Below are 25,149 nucleotides of genomic sequence, written 5' to 3'. Positions count from 1 at the left end.
ACAATGCTTTTTACTCATTTATGCTGTCTTTTCCCAACTTTTCAAATATCTTAGCAAATATTTCACTTAGAAACATGGAATTTTTTCTGTTGGCCTCAGGAGATACAGGACAACCACTTTCTAATTGGAAGTTAGAAGACAAGGGGACCATTTAAAACATTTTTTTTTTATTGTTACACACAATATTTTCATTCTCAAAACGATAATTTTTTAATGCCTTCCAAACATGTTGCATTAGCACTTACAGGACGACCTGTATACATTGCCGTATGCAAGGGGGGTTAGAACTCCCCTGCTCAAGTCGAGATTATAGTGTTATTTTGCAGGAAAAAACGTAAAAACCCTCTCCCTTTAGAAGAAAAAATTGAAACACACCCCCCCCCCCGAGAAATTTCTGCATACGCCTATATATATGAATGTTATGTTTAGGAGATGAATGTATGGTTAAGTGGTAGTAGTAACCCCTTGTTAATAATGCACATTCTGATATTTCATCACTAATTAGCTATTTAATATTAGGAACTAGAGTACGTCTTCAGTGATATCACAACTTTTCCATTGTTTCCCAATATACTCAATATATATATAATGAAGATTTACTGAAATAACACATTAGACAAGGAGAAAATAAAAGAAAGGAAAATTTAATTTCACTCAGCACGGAAATTTAGAAATATAAAAACATTATGATAAACGGCAAATGAGGTTCACGCACAGACACACACACACACAACAAATGATCATGTATCACTTCTCCAAAGTTTAATGGTTTTGTCATTTTCCAGTGCTGCAGATGCGATGATATTTTCCGTCGGATGACAAGCTGTGCACAACACGACATCTAAGGACAGACATAAAAAAAAGAGGGATATGAATCACTGGGATGTCAATATTACAAAATAAAAGCATAAGACAAAGAATAGAAAAGAAAAAAAGTCATTCTTAACCCGTTTGTGCTTACACCTTGATTTGCTTTGAATTCTGTTTCGATATTGGGATGTTTTGTTGAAATTGCACTAATCATAAATATTCCAAGAGATTTTTTAAATACATCAACAGGAAATATGACACTGGATGACAAGAGTCAGCTCCATTCAGAACAATCCAACAAGATATGACATATTTGAAAACAAATTTTAAGTGAAACGAAATTGAATTGTGTTAGTTATTCACATTAAACTTTAATCTAAATAATCAACTACAAAAGAATCACTTGCATGAAAATAACAATATAATGTTGATAATATAAAGTGGAAAACAGAACTACCCATGATATAATAAAATACACCAACTTTTCAAGAGTTCATTTCTAAACCAGAAAAAATGGCTTCTCAAAAATTTTTTCAATGCCAATCTCTTAGTAGGGTTTTCATCTATACCTGCTAAAATATACAGCATCTAGCTGCAGGACTAAAATATTATACGAAGCCAAACTCTCACTATACTCAAATGAGTACAGTGTGTACAGATGGGTCGATTTAAATCAAAAATTCAGTATTCGCTGATTTCCGAGTGAAGTTTATTTTCGATTGTATACTTGATATAGAGATGTCACTTTCAAATAAAAAACGTTTTTTTGAAATAAATTTTCATAAATTTATACACATGCAGACATGCCAACATTGGCTTAAAGCTCGTCAGTAGTGATGAATGTTCAGCTTTGCCATGCCCCCCGCCCCCAAGACAACATAATCATAGTACAATAAAAAATAATCACTCATAATTTTTTTTTTTTTAATTTTAATTCAAAGTTCATTAAATACAGTAGCACTGGAACCTAGAGGGTCAGGCCACATCAGCCCTCCCCCATACCTAACGAAACAACGTTCCGATGTCACTGAGTCCCTTAATAGTATGTCTCGCAACCCTAGCTACCCCCATTCCCCATTTTCTTCATATCAGAGCACCTACGATGAAGCATCCTTTCCGACACAAGTTCCGTGAGCTTGACCGCGCTATGCACTATGCAAATGAAGCCAGATCCCGCCACGCTGAACCATTCAAAAACCTGTTTTTAGCCTACAGCAGGAGGTGGTTTTGATGGAAACCAGGTTTTTGTGCGTTTGGGCATCGAGTAGAGCCTTCTATAGCAGAAAGCCTCCGCGTGAAGCTCATGATGTCACTGAAGTCGTCGATTTCATTTATAGCCATTGGATACACTGCAAAAAAAAAGGTAAAAATTGTGCATACATCGGCCTGCTATATCTAATGGCTACAGGTAAAATGGACAACTTCAGTAACGCCAAAGCTTCACGCTGAAGCTTTCTGCTACAGGTGTTGGTATAGCGGCGGGTTTAAACACGGCTTTAGAGACTGCCTTCCGTGCACAGACAAAACAGATCGGCTCCGAGTTTGTCTTCAGTCAAACTCTCTCACATGCATATGCGAATTCGTTACGGTAAAGGTAGATGCATTTTTATAAAAATTATAATAAAAATAATTAAGACCTACCTAATTTTCCCTGAAAAAACTAATCTATAATGTGTAAATACAGTAATACCACAGCTAGCAAATACCTCTATTTATGGATTTTTCGGATAACAAAGATTTTTTTTAAGTTTTTCTGCCTCGACTAATTCAGTTACAAATTCCTTGGAATATGGACTGGGTCATCGTTTAGTTAGGATGAATCGGCCAATGAATACAGATTTGGTTAACAAACATTTACACTGACATGGATACACACGCTTCCATAAAACAGAAGTGTCATGTGCTTAATTTTAGCTGCAATCATAATCAGAACTATTTTCAATCAACGCAATTAATTCATAACCCCATCTCAAATTCACTTCCCAGATAACCTCTATATACATCCCCTATTTCTCTTCTAGAAAGTTTTTGAACCTTTTCAAGCAAAATGAAAGATTCCGCTAAAGAAAATGCATTGAAAAAAAGTTTTGTTTACAGAGCATGTGTTCTTCCAGTGCAAGACTTTTAGCATTAAACTTAACAATCTGGACATTCTAGGAGCGTATCTTTTCCATCTGCATAAATATGAGACACGGAAATGAGCTGAAAATGGATATGATCACAAATATATGGGGACACACAAACTTCACTGAATTGTGCGGGCTGGTGATGGTTGTGTATAGTGTAAAATAAGATCTTCAGTATCTCATTCTTCCAATAAATTCTCATTTATCCAACTTTCAAGCAGTTCATTTCAGCCCCTTAGTTCTCTCTTTCTCTTTTTATAGCGTTCCTTGGTGTTTTAAGAAAATTTATATTTTTAAAAAACTTTTAAATTGCGTTTTGGACAACGAATGTGATTTTCAAACAAATTATCTTTGTTAGACAAGGTATCACTGTATAATAATTCCAAATAAAATTATCTGTCAATCATCAAGTTGTTTGTATTTGAATGAATTTGTCTGTTAATCGAACTAATTTGTCTGAATAATTAAAATTAATAAAAATAAAAATTTATTTAATTATAATAATTAATAAATTAAATTAATTCAATTAATTGGAACATACAGTCAAACCCAGATTTAAAGAGAATTGGAAAAAATTAACAATTTTATTTGTTAAATCGAGGAAATCGTTAAATTGCAGTGAAATTGATCAGGAGCATAAACACATTCGAAATGGCAAATTTTAAAAGCTACTTACTTTGGTAGTCGCCGTTACAACTTATTTCTGACAATTGGAAAAAAAACAACAAACTTAAGAATAAATTCAAAATGCATGAAAAAATTGAAGTCTGATAGAAGTTTGTTTGATAAACGTCCAACATTTTTATCAAATTCTGTCGAAATCATAATTTTTTCACTAACCGAAAAATTTCCTCTTCAAATGACTCACCATTCTTTACTTGTGAAGACAGAACACAGAACATCAAAGAGCGGACAGCGTAATGTTTTATGGTATTAGTGTAAACCAATTGGCCAATGAAACCTTCCCACATAAGTTATATTCTGATTGGCTTTATTGTCTCCTTTACTAAAAAAGGAAAAGATTCTTATTCCCCTTTTTTGTTTATCTCTAAAGAAGGGCTGAAGTTCAATTCCAGGGAAGTCAAATTTTCGGATTGTGATTTTGGGTAATAAGAAAAGAGAAAAAAATTGGATGGTTCAAAAAATATTTGTTATATCAAGGTTTTTCATTCGTTAAATAGTGGTTTGACCTCTATTTTCGGCAGGATTTCGGAAAAAAATTCATTGAACCAAAGCTTGCTAAATCGGTTTCCGACAAGTTGTTTGTCAAATCAATGTTGTCTGCAAGTGTTTTAACAAAAGGTACGAACTGGGCACAGCAATACCAACGAATTATTACAATAGGATCCACTGTTTCACTTACCAGTATGGCCTTGAAGTTTCTGGACAATCTCTTTGGTCTGTAAATTCCAGATGTAGACCATATTATCCTCTGAACCTGATACAATCCACTAGAAATTGGAGGAAAAAACCTATAGTGTTCACAGTAATTGCTGAATAAAGTAAAATTTCATATACACACACACAGTAAAACTTCAATTAACTGTCACTCGTTAACCATCAGTTCCTGTTATCCGTCGTCTAAAAAAGTGTGTATCAACAGGCATCTTTAACATTGTCCGCAGATTACTTTTACACCCTTCTCAGGGCTCCCACTCAAAAAATGAGAAGTAGGAGGAAAACGCAGGACTAAAAAGTAGGATGGGGGAGGGTAACCCCCTTAGACAACATAATCATAGCATAATGGAAAAAAATTCCTAAAAAAATATTTTTTTTTTTTAATTTTGAATTAACTTTTTTTCCCCTAGCACTATTTCAGTCAAGCCAAAACAAAATGGCTTCATTACAAAACCAATTTTTGGCCAAAACAGTGCACTAGCAACCACAGATAATTCTTTGCTGTCTCTTCTCACATATATCACATTCTTTTTTGGAGTCTTCCAAAGTGAAGAGCTTGTCAACTCTCTTCAACAAGGCACAGCAAATTTCGAAGATGTAAGTTTTTTAAGAATGATGCACCTTCGAGACCACTTTCAAAAGCACAATGCAAAAAATGTGTAAATTACAAGATCTGACGTATATAAGGCAAGGTGAACCAGATAGTTTTACTGTGTTGTTCATCATTTTTTAAATTTTACTGTTTTGCTCATATTTTACTGTTCAATGCCAGTGTAATCATTTTTGACAAATGGAGCACTTCCATTTCTAGCTCTTTGCCGAGCATTGTAAATATTGTTTATGCCTCTTCATGCCTTAAAAATACAGAAGACAACTGAATGCTATTGGGTAGCACCAGAATCACCAAACCTAGAATAGGCCTATGTATCCAACTGCTTTGAAATGCAAACTGTTGTTTCACCTATTTGCACTATAATTTTGAATGATGAAAGTTACTGTCCAAGACCATGAACTAATAAATACAAAATTACTTTTCCATCCAGACAGAAGTTTTTAATGACTACTATACTTGTTGAGCCCTCAAACTAAGCAAATGAAAAATTAATCAATCAAATGGTCCACATACACCCCCCCCCCCTTCCAAATTACCTTAAAAATTATACAATTTCTGCTTTGGCAGAATCATTAATTGCATTCTCCAACATTTGTAATACACTGCTCAAAACAATTAGGGGAGCAAGCAAAAAAGTGAAGAAAACTGTGCGAGACAGCCACGTATTGGCATACAATGGATAGTACATGCGTATCAATGCGCAATACAGAAAAAAGACGTAAAAAACTTTGGAATTAAGCTTTAATTCTTTGAAAATATGGAAAAAACATGAAAAGATGATTTAGGGCAACAATTTGGTTACATGTAAACGGTAAAAAAAAAGTACTGTTTAGACATGATGCATGAGTTTTAATAGGGCGTGTGGTCTCCTCGAACAGCTAAGACTGCTGCACACCTGTTTGCCATGGATGCGATGAGGTTATCGATCAGACTTTGGGGAATACTGTTCCACTCCTCAAGAAGTGCAATCTGCAAGTCTCGGACAGTAACAGGCGGCCTTGGTCGCGCAGCAATGCGTCGTCCGGGGATTCAGGTCAGGAGAGCACGCTGGCCATTCCATGCGCTGTATTGTTTCAGCTTCAAGCATGTTCTCCACCAGACGAGCTCTATGCGGTCGGGCATTATCATCCTGGAAAACAAAGGAATCTCCAATGGCTCCAGCGTAAAGGATGACATGAGGTCGCAGTATCTCGTCTGCATACCTTCGGGCCGTCAAAGTGCCATTCCGAATGATATGCAGGTCCGTACGTCCGCCTATGCTGATTCCACCCCATACCATCCGACCAGCTCGTCCGTATTGTGACCTTTCACGAACGAATGCGGGGTTATTTCAAGTGCCCCTGTCCCTCCGTACCAGAACACGTCGGGTGTCACACTCCAGACTGAATCGGGACTCGTCTGTAAACAGCACTTGGCTCCAATCATGTTGCTCCCAATCTCGATGTTCAGCAGCCCATCTTCTTCGGGCCGCACGGTGGCGTGGGGTCAACGGAATGCAGACCATTGGCCTATGTGCATAGAGCCCTCCCTCATGAAGCCGATTACGTACTGTTTGGCTGGACACCCTTCGTCCTGTTGCCAAGAGCAACCGTCTTTGCAACTGCGTAGCACTCTTTGTTCTGTTTCGACGGGCTGTTAACCGTATATACCGGTCATCAGTTGCTGTAGTGGCGCGTGGCCGACCTTGCCCTGGTCGACGTCTAACATTTCCTGTTTCTTGGAATCGATTCCACAGCCTTGCAACAACACTTCTGGCGACTCCAACAGCGTCCGCGACACTACGTTGTGTTTGCCCGGATTCCAGTCTGCCTATAACACGCCATGCCATGGATTCCGGTAAATCACGTTGTTGAGACATTGAGACATCCTCAAGTCACCTTGGCTCAAAAAAAAAAAAAAAAATACTGCGCAATCGAATTTCACAGTTACGGCAGTAAAACAGACGTTTCTGCAACATCCTGATTTCTGCACTTATCTCCTTTTTCTGGTTTTTGACGTCATGAACTTTGATTTGCATATGAAGTTTTCTTCTTCCGTTTCCTGCTAGGCTTTAAATTATGGATGATTCATTTTATGTTACTTATCGGTATACATCTTTGCGTAATTTTGTTAAAACCATGTGCTCCCCTAATTGTTTTTAGCAGTGTATTTGGAAATATATCAATAATTTTCTGCTCAATTAAAATCAATTACACAAATTTTGTCGATAGGATATGGTAAAAAAGTAGGAAAAGTAGGACAAAAACTAAAAAGTAGGACAAAACTGAGAAAGTAGGGCAAAAGTAGGACATTTTACCAAAAGTAGGATGAGTGGGAGCCCTGACCCTTCTATATAATGCTGGAAGTGACTAATCGTCATGGTGGAGGAGTTGAGCTTGATCTGGAGAGCCACAAACCCATCACTAACTAGTTGCTATTGTTACATACTGGTTCAGTTCTCACAGTAGCCTGTGCATTCGAATGAATGTTTAGTTTAGGTTGGAATGTGAAAAAATTGATGGAGGTTTTGAAACTTCGAATGATGATGAAATTGTTTCTAGTGCGACTACCATTGAAAAAGAAATTTATGACGATAAGGATTAGTTCTTAACCAAAAACCTATAACTAGTCACTCCTAAGCAGAAACAATCTTATCAAAGTGCATCGACTTGGTTAAAAATGCAGGAGGAGGAAAATACCACACAGATCCTCTGCATAAGGTACGGAAAATCGCCTTGCATAAAGCTTGAGTCTCAAAGAGACAGAAGTAGATGACCGATTATTTTAAAGTACTGTAACGTCGATTTTATAGTATTGCAATACATTTCTGTACACATTGCTACACTTATATTGAAGTATATTGTCTTATATTGATCATTTTGTAAAATTATTACAATATGTATTATTCACTTTTAAAGGATTTTATTTTCATTTTAGTCCCAAGCCCGCAGTGAGAGAAATCATGTTACTGTACATATGTGTTAAGAGATTTCTGGTATCCATCACAGCGCTGGTCTGGATAGTGATGGTTAATCAAAGTTTTACCGTACAGCGAAACGTCAATATACCGATACTATATGAACCAAAAAAAATATATTGTTGTATCGAGATACATCATTGTAATCATGTGCCACCAAATTTATGCTGTTATTGACATTTTTCCTAAATCTGCATTATTAATACCATCAAAAAATGAGCTTCAAACTTATCTAGTGTAGTAAAAAATAAAGAAGTTTACTATATTGGCCTATCTGTCTTATACAGAAAGTGTCAATACCAACAACTCCAACAATACTTTCGGTAATCATACGGCAAAACACTGATGTTATTAGATGTCCATGGAAGAATGAAAACAAGCGATGAAATTGAAATTGAATTCAAGACAATTTTGAGCAAAATTTAAAAAATGCTATTTTAGCTATTTCAAAATCTCTTCATTATCATTATAGAGGGATTTATCATAGTAGAGGATATTGTTGTATCGGGAAGAGTTTAACATCAGACTGTAGGCAATTCCAAACAATATTTAAAAATACTGTTGTTCACAACCTTGTGGCGTAATTTTCAGGATGAGTCCAGGGTAATTGAAACTGTATTTTCCGCCGAGCAAACCATCAATAAATAAAGGGTCACTTCAAGATACAATTAATAAACGATGAATTTAATGAAATATGAGCGGGAAACTACACGAGCCGCATGTTGTCAGTTTGGTTGCTAAGATGACACCGAGTTGTATGTGCAGCCATCTAAAGCAACGATCGCTCGTGCTGCTGCTGCCATCTCGTGGCCTGGACAATTGTTGTAGAGGGATTTATCATTATATCAAATATCATTGTAGCAAGGTTTCACTGTATGCTAAATACTGTCAGAGGCGAATTTATGGCTTTGCCAACTGTAGGCTACGCTAATTTTTCCAATTATAGTCTGACTTTTTGGACCATCCATTTCTAAGTAGCGCCTGCTCAGCCAAGCCGCCCTGCCCCTTGTCTATAAAAAAATCACTCTTTCGGTCATTCATATGTTCGCACACCATAAACATCAGATTAAATTGTAATATTATGTCTCTGTTACACATGCTCTAGGTCATTCTTTTGGTCGCCCAAAAGTTGAAGAACAGGTACTTGTTCTGAATGTCACTGTTTCGGATGCTCACCGACATTTTCCCTTGCTAACTAGGTCACTCTTTTGGTTTCTCACATGTTTACACTTTTTTAGTCACTCATTGACCCGGTTCCTTGCTTTTTGAGTCACCCTTACAGACAAAACTTCTGTTTGGTTTAGAAGAGAGTATATAAGGAACTCTCCAATATTATGAGGAACCTTTTAAATAAAAATATACTGAATAAGCCAAGGAGCACCGCATCAAAGAGGGTGTTGAATAAGCATTCCATACAAGTTTCAGCTCTCTCATCCTTTATCACTTCAAAGAAAAATCATCTAAAGCTGGGTGAAAGAACGCTATAGAGCTCTGGTTCCATTTGATTTTATTCCCACACTCACCTTATACACTCTGATGGCCCAATCAATATTTACTGCAACTTGAAACATTCCTTGTGGAATTTCTAACAAATCAGTACATGCAGGAATGTGTTGTTGAGTGCGTGTGTACCCAATACTTACAGCTACAACTCTGACATTTTGCAGGCTTGCCTGAGAGCAAGTTTCAATAGGACAATACCTGACTGCATGTGGCAATCAAGTTCAGCAATTCTTGAGTGCCCAGCGGGTTGCACTGCTGCCTTGGCTGCACCCATTTCCCTGATATGTAGAACATCGAATGATCCTAGTCTATGATTGGCAAAGGAATGGTGAAGCCACCACCGCCAGCTATGCCAGATGAGCTTTGGCCAAGTTAACCAGCAGCATAAGTTGACTGACATAACGCCAGCACACATCTAAAAAGTCTGTTTATTTTAATGACAAGGTGTATCGAAACAGTTATTGCGGGCCATGACAGCCACATGTACTATTTGTCCAATAATTATGGCTTTGATATCTATTGTCCTTCATCGTTGCATTTTGGATGTCCAGCAGTACATGTAAAAAAGCGGCTATGCTGTCATGTGGGCATTGTGCAGATTGACTCTTGTCCTGAGAATCCAGGTTCAAATCAGGTTGGCGGAACTGTGGTGGTTAGCTGAAGTTGGTTTTCCAACTTCGAGGTGTGAATGCGAGTCAATTTCCCATTTGATAAAATTTCTCAGCAGGGAACAGACAGACCTACAACATGATATTTACATAACATTAAAATTCAAGCATTTACCATCTTCAATTCAAAACAGGGAAGTCAGATGGCAGCACCAGCAAAAACATGTAACAAGCCTAACTCTGACAACCTAAATATAGTATAGTAGCCACACAGGGCCATATTTATGCTTTCGCCACCTGGGAGCTATACAAATTTTGCCACCCCCTCTCATTTCAGTCTAACTTTTTTTACCCTCCCTCCACCCCTCCTATGCCATTACTTATAAATCATAAACAAATGAAAAAAAGTGGTACTATATATAGTTGCACCTAAATTTTACTTTTCTGTCCTGCATTCATATCCTTCTACTCTGATATAATGATTGCCATACAACCGGGGGTGCTCAACCTCCGGCCCTCAGGCATCTACACATAGATGAAAAACACTACTACTACTTAAACGAACATGTACCTCGTACACATTCTTCTTCGGAGTTTCTAACGAATCGGCACACGCCTGTGTTTTGAGTGTATGCTTGGCCCTAATGTATTTATGTTGTCGAGTTGCGCTTGTTTCGTGTTCATGCTGCCATCTGACTTCCATTTTCTGAAGTAAAGATGGAAATGCTTGAATTTTCATGTTTTGTCAGTATTGTGTTAAAGGCCTGCCTGCTCTCAGATGAAAAACACTGATTTAATTCGAATGTATGCACCATACTTTCTGTGTACTTGGTTAGTCTAGCAAAAAAATCAATAATGCAATACATATTATCTTTAACCACACATCCTAAAGTGTATTTTGAAATAATGTGAAATCATTTTTCAAAAATGTTTTGTGGGCCGATTAAAATTCCCGACGGGTCCGCCATTGGTTTGTGCACTCATGTGATTTAAATGCTTGCATTACTTGAATGTACAGAGTGCCCCACAATCGCCTGACGGTTTTCAAAATGGGAATAACAAGAAAACTGTGACAGACATTTGAGTCATTCTTGCGTAATTTAAATATGCGAAGTCAGGAATTTCTTTAATTTTCAAGGGATTGTGCAGTTATTAAAATTTAAAACAAATTAACTTTTTATTTGGATAACTTGTGCCCAAAAACCGAATTAGAAAATTGTTGGCCGTCTTTTCTGATGCCAACAAAGAAATTTTCACGTTTCTAAAATCTTTACGACAGTCAAAAATGAACCACGTTTAAAATCCGTGACAAAAATACGTCATGAAACTTCATGGTTTCCAAAACTTGATATGCTCATCAGTTCCCAGCAAATTTTCCATAATTTCAATTCTACGAATAATCAAATTCATTATATTAAATTGATTCTAAATACAAATTAATATGAGATTTACTGAGTTGTAATTAATTTTTTATATTAGAATTAAAACGAAATGAGCAATAACTTATATTTTATTGCGATCTTTTATTTCTATATTTAATTGAGTGTATATTTTTTTACTGGGGTACGTGTAGTTTAATACAGTACAGTATTTCTTGGAATAAGCACCACATGAACGTATGCGGCGTTGTATCTGAGAAAAAGAACCATCAAAATATGACATTTTGTTTATGAGCTTAAGGCCCGCATTCGCCATACATTTATGATATAAAATTTATTTAACGCTCATTTTTAATTTCGGCAATGCTTGCTAAATGCTCAGTAATGATTGTCAAATGATTGACCATTTTAAAAATGCTACTCGGTTAATTGACAGTTGAATATCACTTAATGCAGTAGGCCAATATCTTAGAAATTGTGTTTTTTGAAACAAAAATGAACATATGTTCCACCACCAGTCTCTAAAATCATGTTTTTCAAAAACGTAAGCAACGCGATGCTCGTTCCATGAAATAAGGGGATTAATATAATATTGCAATTAAAATACTGTGTATATGTAAAAGGCACTATGTCCATTTTCGTGTATAGAGAGGTAACACTATTAATTTGCTGTATTTTCATTACACTATACAGGGTGTTCAGTTAATGTACCGACAAACTCAGAGGGTTGTTATCAAGAGGAACAAAAATTGCAGTGGAACATGGTGTTGCAAACCACGTTTAGAGGGTGAAAATCACAAAAAACGTATGCAGGCTCTTGAGTCCACAGGATACGAAAGGTGGATGTCAGTTGATCGCGGAATGCGTTTGCTCACCATATCTGACGTAAGCAGCGTCGCGAAACGCATGCGCTGGAGTAGGATCACACGCTGCGGACGACGTAAATTAATGCTATTGCAGTAGTAAGCACTTGTAGCAGTTAGTTGTCTGTTTCAATTAGTATCGTGATGGCTGGCTACACGAACGAGGAATATGCTGATATGCATCTGATTCACAGTGGAGCGCAGACGGCGATCCGCGCTTAGCACCGTGGATGTACCCAACAGAGCAATATCAGATGAGGTGTCAACACCCATACTAACGATTGATCAACTGCAGGGACCTTCCACCCAGTACGGCGTGATGCAGGTAGACCGCTCAATGTACGCACTCCTCAAATGGAAGAAACCGTGCTGCAACGGTTTGCCGATTCTCCTAGACAAGTATACGAGTGGTTGCAGCTGGACTATAGCCTGCATGCGATTTTCACCCTCTCAACGTGGTTTGTGACACCATGTTCCTTTGCAATTTTTGTTCCTCTAGATGTCTACTAACAACCATCTGAGTTTGTCGGTCCATTAACAGAACATCCTGTATGTATACATAGGTATAGAACATGAAATCCTGTTTTAATAAATAACAGTGATATCCACTTTAAAAGCACTTCAAATGGCTCTCAGAAATTTTCCCTTTTGGCACATGGTTTTATCTCCGATATATAGAAATATTTCAAACTGCAAATGTAAAACGTAAAGTTTGTAATGTGTTTGTTACACATCTGAAAAACAAGTAAGAGAGCAATATAAAGATTGCAGACGAAACACGATTTAACTGTATTAAGACCAGAATGTGAGTCAATTTCATGTGGCTTTGCAGCCAAAATGAAACTAAAATACAAGAAATATTCCTCTCTTTTACTTTAATTTCTTAAAAGAATACTAGCACAAACTTTTTTCAACTTATCTATGTATCCAAATTATTTAAGACTGAATTGTGGTGATTATTCATAGGTTATGATTAAAGAAAACTCTCACAAAATCCACGAACCATGAACTTATCAGAAATGAGTAGCTACATTTGACATTTGCTTACTTTGTGTTCGTCAGGAGAGTGTATAACGATGAGGAGTTTTTTCCATTTTTGTTGTTGGTAATCCTGCGTTCATAACCGAATGTAGTTTTGTAATACTGTGTAAATATTCATAAAAATGTTGGTTCTGCCACGTTCTGCATTTGTTCCCTTTCTTTTGTTTTCAGGAAAATGTCGCATAAGCAGAGCTGCTCCCCCTTATCCTTATAGGACCAGTAAACGGAATCACGTAACCTCGCCTACCATTCTGTACTATGATTTCTTTATATTCCTAGTGACTGCAAACAAAGGTTGTTGTGGATTGACCAGCTTCTTCCCATTAAGCGTGGTCCAACCCCTCGGGATAAATGGATTATATCCCTCATGGGACAGAGCCTGGGCCACGACTGGTCTTACAGCTTCTTCCCATTTCAGTTCCCAAACAAGTTGAAAAAAACTTGTATTGCAATCGAATTCATCCATTCGATTTATAACCACTTAACACTTTTTTATTGGTGTTTACCCCTAGCCTGTTTTCCCAGATGTTTAACATATCCCAAAGACTTTCACCATAGCCCCGACTGGTGCCAATAAAATAATCTTCGTTGCAGAAGAGAAGATTCTTATTGTCCTATTTACTCATTCTACAGGAGGACATTTTTAGGACTAAAAAAGAGGATATTTTTTGCCGCTCGTAAATTCAGAAAATGTAGGGGGGTGTTGAAAGAGCTTCCCTTTCTTTTTTCCTTCCAGAACACTGTACCAAACCCTCCAATATAGCAAAAACCCTCCAAACCTGCAAAGAAGATAGGCTACCTTCTTCCCCCCCCCTTTTAGGACGTCGGCTGAACTATGTCTTTTCTCTAACACCTTCAGTAGGCTAATCTGAAATGAGTGCTGTTTGCTTGACTGGACACCTACTCACCCTCCCACCACTACTTGTGACAATACCATTTGGGAAGGCGGTGAATAACACTGTAAATACGAAGGTTAGATAATCATACACTTTTTACTTCAACAGCAGTCTGTGTGGAGAAAACACAAACAAATAAAAATAAACAATATGCTTTAATAATTACATATTATTTACAATAGAAATGACACATGGCACTTCCATACGTTTATGAAACGTGAATTTAAAAAAAAAAAATTCTCAAAATTTGCCGCCCTGGGCTATAGCCCGCTTAGCCCCCCTGTAAATACACTACTGGAGCCACACACACACACACACTCAGAACATGCTGGAATGCATGTTCTAAATGCGTTAGAAATTCCACAATGTGTATGAGGTATATGTACGATTAAAGTAGTAGTATAGGTTATATCAGAGTTTTTCAACCTATGGCCCACGACAATGATGTAGGGGGGGTCTGCAGGCAGACTTGATAATTAAATTCTAACCGGATGGAAAATTATTCAATTGTTGTAATTGGTATTATATATCCATATGGATTCACAAATAAAAATTATACCTTCATACTTAGGTCCATCAAGGAAAATGAGGGAAATTGCGATCCTGAATACGAGGCATCATTAATTTGCAGTCCAAAAATGTAATTTCACAAATTTACTAATTACTGCATAAAAGGGGTTATGGGTGGGGAAAATAAAAGGTTGCTACAAATCGCAGTAAACAAAAATTTGACGGAAGAAAATATTCAAATGGCCCGATTACTGTAAAATACGAACATCACCAATTGTCTATAAAAACGTTGCCGTAAGTCAGCAAAATCCCCAATTGTAGTTAAAATTGCTGAAAATTTGAGGAAAACCAGTTTAACTTGACACTGTGAGAATATTTGCATTTATACCCAAAATTATCATAAGTTATAAAAATGCTGTTTATTAACGGTTTTCATGAACATTATAAATTTAAACAAACATCATTGAAAAAAAACGGGAGAAATGTATAAAAAGAAATTCAGCAGAGCACCACTAAAAATACAGAAATGTCCCGTAATACAGGATGCAAGTGGTCCGTTGTATTATTTCAGACATTTTACTGGTCCTTGGGTTCAGAAACACTGGGTTATATGTTACAGCCAAAGCCTGAAGTCCAGCCAATCTTCTAATTGGCCAAGAGGTGTGACCAAAGTCTAATTATTGGAAATGACTAGTGTTTTTTCTACTTCGGCCGGCAATTTCGCGAAGTGGCAGAAGATCCCTAGCCAAAATTTGATGTGCTGATGTAAGACAGTTTGCTGGACAGCACATGTATCACTTCTGGTTTGACGATGGTACGCACCTGGTAACAAAAAAAGGTGCCATATTACAATGATAATATTCTCTTGATTAATAAAGAACAAACAAACAAATTTAATATCATGCCTTTTTTTCTTCCGACGTTGGCTGATCACTCCATGTCATTTTGCGAATTGGCTGGCCACAGCCCAAAATCAAAAAAAGATCAGACATTGAAACTGGCCTATTTCAGGTTTTAGTCGTAGCATACACAAAAAATATATATACATATATATAAACAACTAATTCATTTAACAACAAAATTTGAATAACACTAAACTTCTATTACAATACCTTTCCACCAGTCACGGAAAAGTTAGCAAATATGCAGTATTTCTCGTTCTTATGGCCTGTATAGGTTTTTAAACACTGCAATGAAAGAAATAATCCACAACAGTTTTAAAAAACTATAGATTCTGTATATATCTACATCATCATCAAGAAACTAGGCATTTCAAAATCTCGACTTGCATGGGGATAATGACAAAAAGAATTTCAGAAAGATGACATCACAATTATAACTATGACAAATAAAAGAAAACACAGAGATTCTCCTCAGTCTCCGAAAATTTGATGAATTAAGATTAGAATTTGTGGGCCGTGACAAATCGGGAAAAACATTTTTAGGTGCCCTAAATCCTGTTTGAAGGCTAGAGAGTATAGCGTGCAGAGAAGTGATATTGAAACTATATGGGTTGAGCGCTTGAGAACAAAAGACGTCATAAACTTATTGTTGGGGTTTGTTACAATCCACCGAATAGGGATCAAAACCACATCGCCAAATTGCTTGATGAAATTTCCTACATGTGTAAGTGTAAGAGGGTTCTCATACTAGGGGATTTCAATTACCCAGGTATTGATTGGAAGAAGAAAGAGTCTCTTTCATCTAGAGATCAGTATGAAAGAGACTTTAAGTTAGTGCTCGAAAATTTTTTGTATCAGAAGCCACTAGGGGTACTGCTATTTTGGATTTAGTTCTTACTAGTTCTGAGGATCTTGTTGAACATGTTTCAGTGGGGGAAGAGTTTTCTTCTAGTGATCATCGTATAGTCAGATTTCACTAACTTTTCCTTGGGTAAGGTTGATAACAAAAGACTGGTTCCTTGTTTTCGGAGAACTAACTTTGATGTTTTGAGAGGAAGGTTAGCGGAAGTTTTCAAAGACCGGTTGGAATCAGTAGGGGTGGTAAGTCAATGGGTAGAATTTAGTACGAAGCTGTCCTCTGTTTTGCACGACGTCATACCCTTTCAGGAAACAGTTATTTTCCGGATATTATGCTGGGGTGAGCTCGGAAAGAAAAGTCATCACGTCTCCGCCGGGACTCGAACCCAGGCCCTCTTGCATACCGGGCAAGCATGCTACCACCTACACCACTGGAGACACATGAATCTGCCTTCCTAATTTCACGCAAAAGCCATCTAAATCTCGTCATACCCTTTGTTCCAAAAAAAGCGTGTTTGTACATCGCACCCTCTATGGTTCACGGATAGCGTGCGGGACCTTTATCTTGAAAAGAAAAGAGCATTTAGAGAGTATAAAAGTGGACTAGGTGACCTATCATTGTTTACTGATAAAAGAAGAGTGTTGAAGAAAGCGATAAATGATAGTAGAAAGGAAGCTGAATCTAGGTTCGCAGATAACATTGGCTCTGACCCAAAATCATTTTTTCGATACATCAATAATGGATGTAAGGGGACAGTTGTCCCCACCCCCTCTCGATAGGTGGGTCTAGGTGAGAGAGCAATATAGGCATGTGTAGTGCTTTCAATGACTTTTTCGCATTGGTTCTTAACAGAGATAATGATATTCAATATACGGGTGTTGCATGGGGTAATAAAACCCTCAACGATATTCAAGTGGAAGATGTGGAGGTTCTAAATCTTCTACAAAATGTATGTGCGAGCAAGGTAACAGGACAAGATGATATCTATCCCAGGGTCCTCAGGGAATGTGCTAATAAATTGTTGGGGTCAGTCGCACAGATATACAGGAGTAGTGTTGCTGAGGGTATCGTCCCAGGGGATTAGAAACTTGCTAATGTTGTTCCAATATTTAAAAAGGGTAGTAGAGAAGCTGTGTCCAATTATAGTCTAGTGAGTTTGATCAGTTCCCTCTCGAAAATTTTGGAATTATCATCAAAAGGCAGTTTGTGAAGTGGATAGACGAGAATAATGTATTGGCAGATAATCAGCATGGGTTCAAGAAGGGAAAGTCATGTGTAATTAACCTCCTTTACTTCTATTATCACATAACTAAGGCTTTGGGGTAAGAGTAAAAATGTAGATGTTGTTTACCTTGATTTCCAGAAGGCATTCGATCGGGTCCAACATGATAAACTCTTGAAGCATTTACATGAGATTGGGGCAACTTGTTGAATTGGATAAAATCACGGTTAAGAGATAGGTCGCAACGAGTTATAATAAATGGGGAATTCTTTGGTTGGACAGGCGTCACAAGTGGAGTTCCTCAAGGAAGTATCCTTGGCCCCATACTTTTTTCACCTTTTTTCGATAAACTTGATCAGGGTATTGATGGGATTGCTAGTAAATTCGCAGATGACGTGAAGCTAATGGGGGTAATCAGGAATCAACGCGATAGGGAGTTACTGCAGACCAACTTAAACAGGAGTGCAGCATGGGCAAATAAATGGAGCATGACGTTTAGCGCTAATAAGTGCATGGTCGCTCATTTTGGTTCAAACAACCCACAGTTCTCTCACGAGTTGAATGGTGTCACTATCCCGGATGCAACTAGGGTCACCGATTCAGGAATTCTCATTGACGAGCAGCTTTTAGGTTTTCTGAACATTGTTCAGCGGTGGTCAAAAAATCGAATAGAATGTTTGGTCTCATTTTCAAAAAGGTCTCTTCGCGTTCTCCTAAAGTCATTCTTTCGCTTTTTCGAGACTTAGTTCTTCCGGGACTGGAGTATGCTGTAAGGTTTGGAGACCATACCTAGAGAGGGACATTGACTTGGTTGAAGGGGTGCAGAGAAGAGCTACGCATGTCCTTATTGGCACACAGGGATTGAGTTATGAAGACAGACTTCATTTTTTGAATATGTCTACATTGGATGAACGCAGGTGTAGAGGAGATATGATCGAAGTGTTCAAAATTTACAACGGGATGGACCACGAACTTTTAGTACACCGCCAATCGACTGCTTTTACAAGGGGACATCAGTATCGATTGGTGGGGGACAATGCAAGGTTATGCTGTCACAGGGAATTTTTCTCTAATAGGGTTGTCAATAAATGGAATAGCTTACCCCCAGAGGTAGTAAATTGTAACACAACTGTCACGTTTAAAAAGAAATACGATAAACATGTTGGAGTAAATCAAGAAGCTATCCATATTTATAATAAGACAACCACATAGCTGCCAACTTTTGAAAATGAAAATTCTGGAGATTTTCGCGCAAACCCTTATTTTATGCTAAAACCACTCCCTAATACATACAATAGGGATTTTTCCAAATAAAATAGGGATTTTCCAAACATTAAAAAGTTAAAGCGTAGGGAATAAAATCCCTACTGAAGTCAAATTAAAATAGGGATTTTACACACATGGAAGTTAAACCCTTGGGAATAAAATTCCTACGCAAAAAACAAGTGAAATTGGAGGCCAAAACTTCAATGATGTAAAAATAAATATTGTGTTCAATCAGAAACACTGTGAACAAACATTCGGCGCGAATGACCCCAAAATCATCGGAAGATGAAGGAAAAACACCTCAATTTTTGAAGAACACTGACTATTTGTGACACTTGCTTGATGTTTTTTTTTCATTTCACGAGTGATGATGGCAGTCTTTCCATGACCGATGTTTACGTCTGTAACACAACTTGTACAAAAAGGAAAAGTCAGCCCTCTTCTGGAACGTTTGATGAAAGGAAATTCATCGGAATAAGTATCTTTAAAATTGATTAAATATGTTTTTGCTTATCATTATTCATGCTTTGTTATATCGCACGTACCTAACTTCAACAAAAGAAATTTTGACCATATGCGCGTCACTAGAATCTTCAATTATTATCCAGGACTATTGGCTGCTAAGCCATTTCCCTGCACGATAAGACAAACAACTTTCTTGTTACCATCAGAGGGTTTGTAAAACCTCCTTAAAAAGGGAATTTCTCCATTTACGACGTGTGACGTCATTTCGAAAGGGGAAAAAAAAGAGGCTTCATGCCCCACAAGAAATTTCTTAGGGATTGTTTTCATAAGTGGGGATTTTTTTTAATGAAGTAGGGAATTTTTAGGGACAATTAGGGATTTTTGTGATTTTCGTAAAAATTCGGGAGATTTAAGAACTTTTCAGGAGGTCGAGCGATGAAACTAAAATTCGGGAGATTCCCGAAAAATTCGGGAGACTTGGTAGCTATGCAACCATAATATTCTTTATGGGCATTGTATAATATTTTATCATATGTATATCAAGGTTTAAGCTACCGTCGCATTTTCGCAAAATGCAAAAGAAAATCTTGGAATGTGAAAGAAGTGGTAGCCACTTTTGCAAAAGTGCGTACAGGAGGTTCGGAATGAGTAGACATCCAACCATCAATCATTACATTAGCATTGTAGCATTTTGCTAAAGCTTTTCTCCCCATTTTCGCTTTTTTGCGAAAGGAATTTTTTTATCTAGCTTAAACCCTGAAGTATATATTGTTTATAATTTTTGTAATGATGTTTTTAATTGGGTTGCTGTATTTTTGAAATATATGACATCCATATTTATGGGCATCTTTTTCTCAGCCACCTTGTTGGGCATTTTGCCTCTTGTGGTGTTGTATTTGTAAAATAATATTTCATTCACCTTAATCACTTAATTTTAATAGAAGCCTTTTAGAATATTTTTATTATTTATATTTACGACCCCAAACAGTCTGGGAAGAAGGTTGGACCTTTTATTCAGAAATGAGCAAATTCGTATTTACAAACAGGTGAGGCACCTATGCACAGGTTTACTTCCAACACCTTGTGTAGGTTCTTGGAATTGACCCAACCCTTTGGTTAGTGGTATCTTGAAAAGAAAGTCAGATTTGCTCGTCGGAATGCAGATATAAGGGTGGCAGCAAGATTCTTATATTTAGTCACAGATGTCGAGAGCAGCTCTGGGACAAAACCTGAATGTAATAACTGGATTAAGTGATAGCATAATAAGTAAATTGAAAAACACTCACTTTTCCTTTGCTGTAGTCCCACAATTTAAGTGTGCTAGAAAATGAACATGAAAATTTAAAATACAGTTTAAATAATGCAGTAAAACTAAGAATAATCTACTAGCTGTTCATATTAAATAAATATATTTTATATTTTATATATTTTATTTAATTCATATTAAATAAAATATGAATCTTACAAGGCATTATGAAAATTACTTACTTGTCGAGCGTAGCAGCAAGGATATACTTTCCATTAGGTGAAAATTTGACAAATGAAACTGGGGGATTATCGTCATCTAATAATTAAAAAAAAGCACAGGTAAAAATTAATCAACTGATTGGTCAAGAAAGGCTTGTCAAACAAGAACTAAATCAAATACAATGAAACAACTCTACAGCAGGGATACAAATCCCTCTCATCCATTTTTGGAGCAGAAATTTTGAAAATGGAACAGGACTAAAGACGGACTATATCTGCAATATACAGAGTAATTTTTGTGTGAAATGCCAAAAGTTTTGACAAAAATGGTTTTGGAACACAATCTAAATAAATATCCTTTATTAAAGTCCATTTCTTATTATTCTGGTGCATCTGTCGGTGCTAAAGCATGCATTACCAAAATTAATATCAATTATTTGACATTTTTCAAATTATACGAATGCATACTGAAAGCCTAGGCAGCAAGAATTTTTTGCTGCTTGAACAACAAAATTTTATTCACCCTCCTATAGCAAAAAAGTGTAGAATCAGGGCTCCCACTCAAAAAATGAGAAAAAGTAGGAAAACGAAGGACTAAAAAGTAGGGTGGGGGGGGGGAACCCCCTTAGACAACATAGTCATAGCATAATGAAAAAAAATCCCTAAAATAAAATTATTTTTTTGAAAAAAAAAATTTCAAATTTAAAAAAAAAATTAATTTTCAATTAATTTTTTTTTTATAGCACTATTTCAGTTTCCAATAAGACTGACTCAAGCCAAAGCAAAATGATATATGACTTGGTTACAAAACCAATTTTTGACCAAAACAGTGCACTAGCACAACCACAGCTAATTCTTTGCTGTCTCTCCTCATATAATTATATTACATTCTTTTTTGGAGTCTTCCAAAGTGCAGAGCTTGCAGACTCTTTGACAATGCACAGCAAATTTTGAAGACATACATTTTTTAAGAATGATGTTCCTTTGAGACCACTTTCAAAAGCACAGTGTGCAAAACGTGTAGATTACAAGATCCGATATAAATAAGGCAAGGTGAACCAGATAATTTTACTGCGTTGTCCATAATTTTTTAAAGGGATTTGTTCACATTTTACTGTTCAATGCCAGTGTAATCATTTTTGACAAATGGAGCACTTCCATTTCTAGCTCTTTGCCAAGCATTGTAAATATTGTTTATGTCTCTTCATGCCTTAAAAATACAGAAGACAACTGAATGCTATTGGGTAGCACCAGAATCACCAAACCTAGAATAGGCCTATGTATCCAACTTCTTTGAAATGCAAACTGTTGTTTCACCTAATTGCACAGTAATTTTGAATGATGAATGTGAGTTACTGTCCAAGACTATGAAGTAATAAATGCAAAATTATTTTTTCCATCCAGACAGAAGTTTTTAATGATACTATACTTGTTGAACCCTCAAACTAAGCAAATGAAAAATTAATCAATCAAATGGTCCACATACACCCCCCCCCCCAAATTACCTTAAAAATGACACAATTTCTGCTTTGGCGGAATCATTAATTGCATTCTCCAACATTTGTAATATTTGGCAGTATATCAATAATTTTCTGCTCAATTACACAAATTTTGTCGACAGGATTTGGTAAAAAAGTAGGAAAAGTAGGACAAAAACTAGAAAGTAGGACATTTTACCAAAAAGTAGGAAGAGTGGGAGACCTGGTAGAATATAACAACGGTTCCTGAAAAAATAATAATAAAGTGTATCTCTGCGAATGCTGGGGTTGGCTCTTGGACCATACTGGGCACTGCTCTAGGAGGGATGCCAAATCTAAAATGAAAGGGCGAAAAAAAGTGTTGTCTACCAAAAAGATATGGTTGAGGACACCAAAAATAGGTCCTGCATGGATAGATTTTCTTTCTCAAGCCATTGCTATTCGCAGGTGTCAAACCCGGATTTTAGCCTTCATCTCAGAAGGAAACGAATGGATAGACATATGTGGGTATATCCTTTTCAATGGACAGGGACCTTCGTATAGTGTTTTTAAGAGTATTTATGGCAAATAATTAACAAAATTCCATGCAAAATCATCTTTAAAAATGGCCAAAGATGTGGGGGAGTTTGACCCGGACTTGGGTCATGTGAACAGCTCCATATAACCTAATGTATAAAATCTGTATGTGCGGATGCAGAGTCTGCACTTAGGTTTTCACACATGCAGACGCCATCCAGACCCGCGCGAACACTTTCAAGTTGTGGATGCATTCCGATTTGTCTGAAAGGCTCCGTATGTACCAATAGTTAAAACTTCTTCCAGACACGTGTTCGCATTCGCTCTATATGAAATGGCCCTAAATTCGGCCCCAGATCCAGAGTATTCTGGTTATATTTGAATATTTCTCAAATAAAAGGTGTTCTAGAGGAACCGAACCCATGTCGGCAATGGACAATATCACAGTAAGGCAATGTGGTCTGGGTGCCTCCTGGCTCTAAAGTGTGTGCTACCAGAACTGACTTATCGAGCTGAAACATGGACATTCACAAGTAAAAAGGTACAAAGACTAAAGACAGCACAAAGGAGAACAGAGAGATGTATGCTTGGCATCACAAGGACAGACAGAAAACGAATCACTTGGATAAGAAGCCACATTAAGAGGTATATCATGAAAAGAATTAAATGTTTAAAATGGAAATTGGCTGGACATATTGCAAGAAGACAGGACAACAGATGGACCAAAAATAATCTGAATAGGTACACCCCCACCCGTAATGTTAAACATCCAAGAAGTCACCCCCAAACAAGATGGATCAATGAGATCTGAAAGATGGCTGGAGTCAACGGGATGGTATAAGCATCAGAGAGAAAACTGCAAAAATTTAGAGAAGACTTACATCCAGGAGTGGATTGAAAATGGTTGATGATTTCTGCCTTGGCTAACAAATACAGACTCAGCTAAAAAAACATTCTAGTTTACATGAATACACTCTTATAATATACCAGCGTTGTGAGCAGAACTTTCGTACAACCATAATTTTACTTAAAACAAGAAGATTTTCTTGGTTGTGCTTCTTTAGATTAAATAAAGAAAGTTTTTGAGACTTACATTTTCTTGTAGCTGAATATCCTGTCGAGTAAAGAATTTGAAGATTACAGAGAACTCAGAATTACTTTTAAATCCTGGTTATGAAAAATATACGTACATCACACTTTCACATAAATATATGTACATCTCTGCTGCTTTCTAAAACAGTTGCAACAGCGAACTGCAGAAAAAAAATATAGACAGCTCTGCTCTAGTCTTCAAGCAACAACAAAAAGAAAATGGAACTTCCCGTCTCCATAGAATTGAGTGAGTTTATCAATGAAATGATAGACACTTTTTTCGCCAAGAACTTCATTTACAACCAACCCAAGCTCTAGTTGTTCAAGAACCATACCATCAATGGGACATGTTAACATTCATCATTTCATCATGTTGTTTGTCTATGTATGAATCTTGTCCATCTTTACTAGAAAAATCAAGAACAGCAGGAGTGACTAATTCATGTCTAAGCTCTTCAGTGGGTTCTGCATCTTACTCTGGGTCTGATTCAGATGTGCCATATAAAGAAAATTGAACAATCAGCTGTTGTGATGGTCATTCCTTCATTTTCCTTTTAGCAAGTATTCCCAATCTGATTCGCAGTAGTAAGCAGGGTCGTAGCTAGCCATTCCTGTGCCCTGTACAAGAATATGAATTTAGGCCCATTCTGGGCCCCCCTTACAAATGGGCCCTGTGAGGATTCACCCATTGCACCTGCCTAGTTACGGCCCTGGTAGTAAGGCACTCTGAAGGGATTGGTCCTTCTCCATCAAGTGTGATTAGCCAACGGCTTCTGATGGAATTCTCTGTCTTCTTCTCGTCTGTGGACTCTGGCTACAATTCTGACACACAACAGGCTTGAAGATAATTCAAAAGTGAATCACCAACACTTGCAAGGATGTCATTACCATCAGTGTCACTACACACAGTGAGACTAAACTATTTCAGGACTGAGTGCCACAGTAATGCCAAAAAAAAGTATGCAAGAATTTGAGAAAATGACAAAATTCTAGGTTGCCAACATCGTTCCATTTTCATACTTCCTGGTGCAACATTGCCAAGTTATATCATTAAACCTAAATGCAACAAAATTTACATCTTAAAGTGATTCTGAAAGGAGATTATATGCTGTGTATCAATAAAAAAAAGTAGTTTTTACTTGCATTTGAATGAAAGGGCGGGAGAATACATTTTTGTAG

The 25,149-nt window shown here is 37.0% G+C and overlaps 1 protein-coding gene and 1 non-coding gene across 3 annotated transcripts in view; both read right to left on the bottom strand.

Annotated features, from left to right (window-relative positions):
- Positions 1–628: 628 nt before the first annotated feature.
- Positions 629–25,149, bottom strand: part of wds (WD repeat-containing protein wds) — a 39,777-nt gene continuing 15,256 nt past the window's right edge. Inside the window, exons 10-14 of one of the 2 annotated variants that reach the window (XM_089234217.1) lie at positions 20,906–20,981; positions 20,704–20,737; positions 15,816–15,890; positions 4,300–4,387; positions 629–841 (exon numbers count right to left, since the gene is read on the bottom strand). In XM_089234217.1, the coding sequence (XP_089090343.1) occupies positions 741–841; positions 4,300–4,387; positions 15,816–15,890; positions 20,704–20,737; positions 20,906–20,981 (374 nt within the window). In that variant the 3' untranslated portion in view covers positions 629–740. Of the gene's footprint in view, positions 842–4,299; positions 4,388–14,330; positions 15,526–15,815; positions 15,891–20,703; positions 20,738–20,905; positions 20,982–25,149 lie in introns of those variants that run through there. The other variant, XM_089234218.1, reaches the window with a different exon arrangement.
- TRNAT-GGU (transfer RNA threonine (anticodon GGU)) lies at positions 16,829–16,902 on the bottom strand. Its single transcript has one exon. It is a non-coding gene; the product is annotated as a tRNA-Thr (tRNA).

This window comes from Pholcus phalangioides, unplaced genomic scaffold, assembly GCF_987345545.1.
Source record: "Pholcus phalangioides strain wild (caught in Gottingen) unplaced genomic scaffold, Ppha-v1.0 ptg000008l_1, whole genome shotgun sequence".
Lineage (NCBI taxonomy): Eukaryota > Metazoa > Arthropoda > Arachnida > Araneae > Pholcidae > Pholcus > Pholcus phalangioides.
This window is presented reverse-complemented; position numbering and strand designations above follow the sequence as displayed.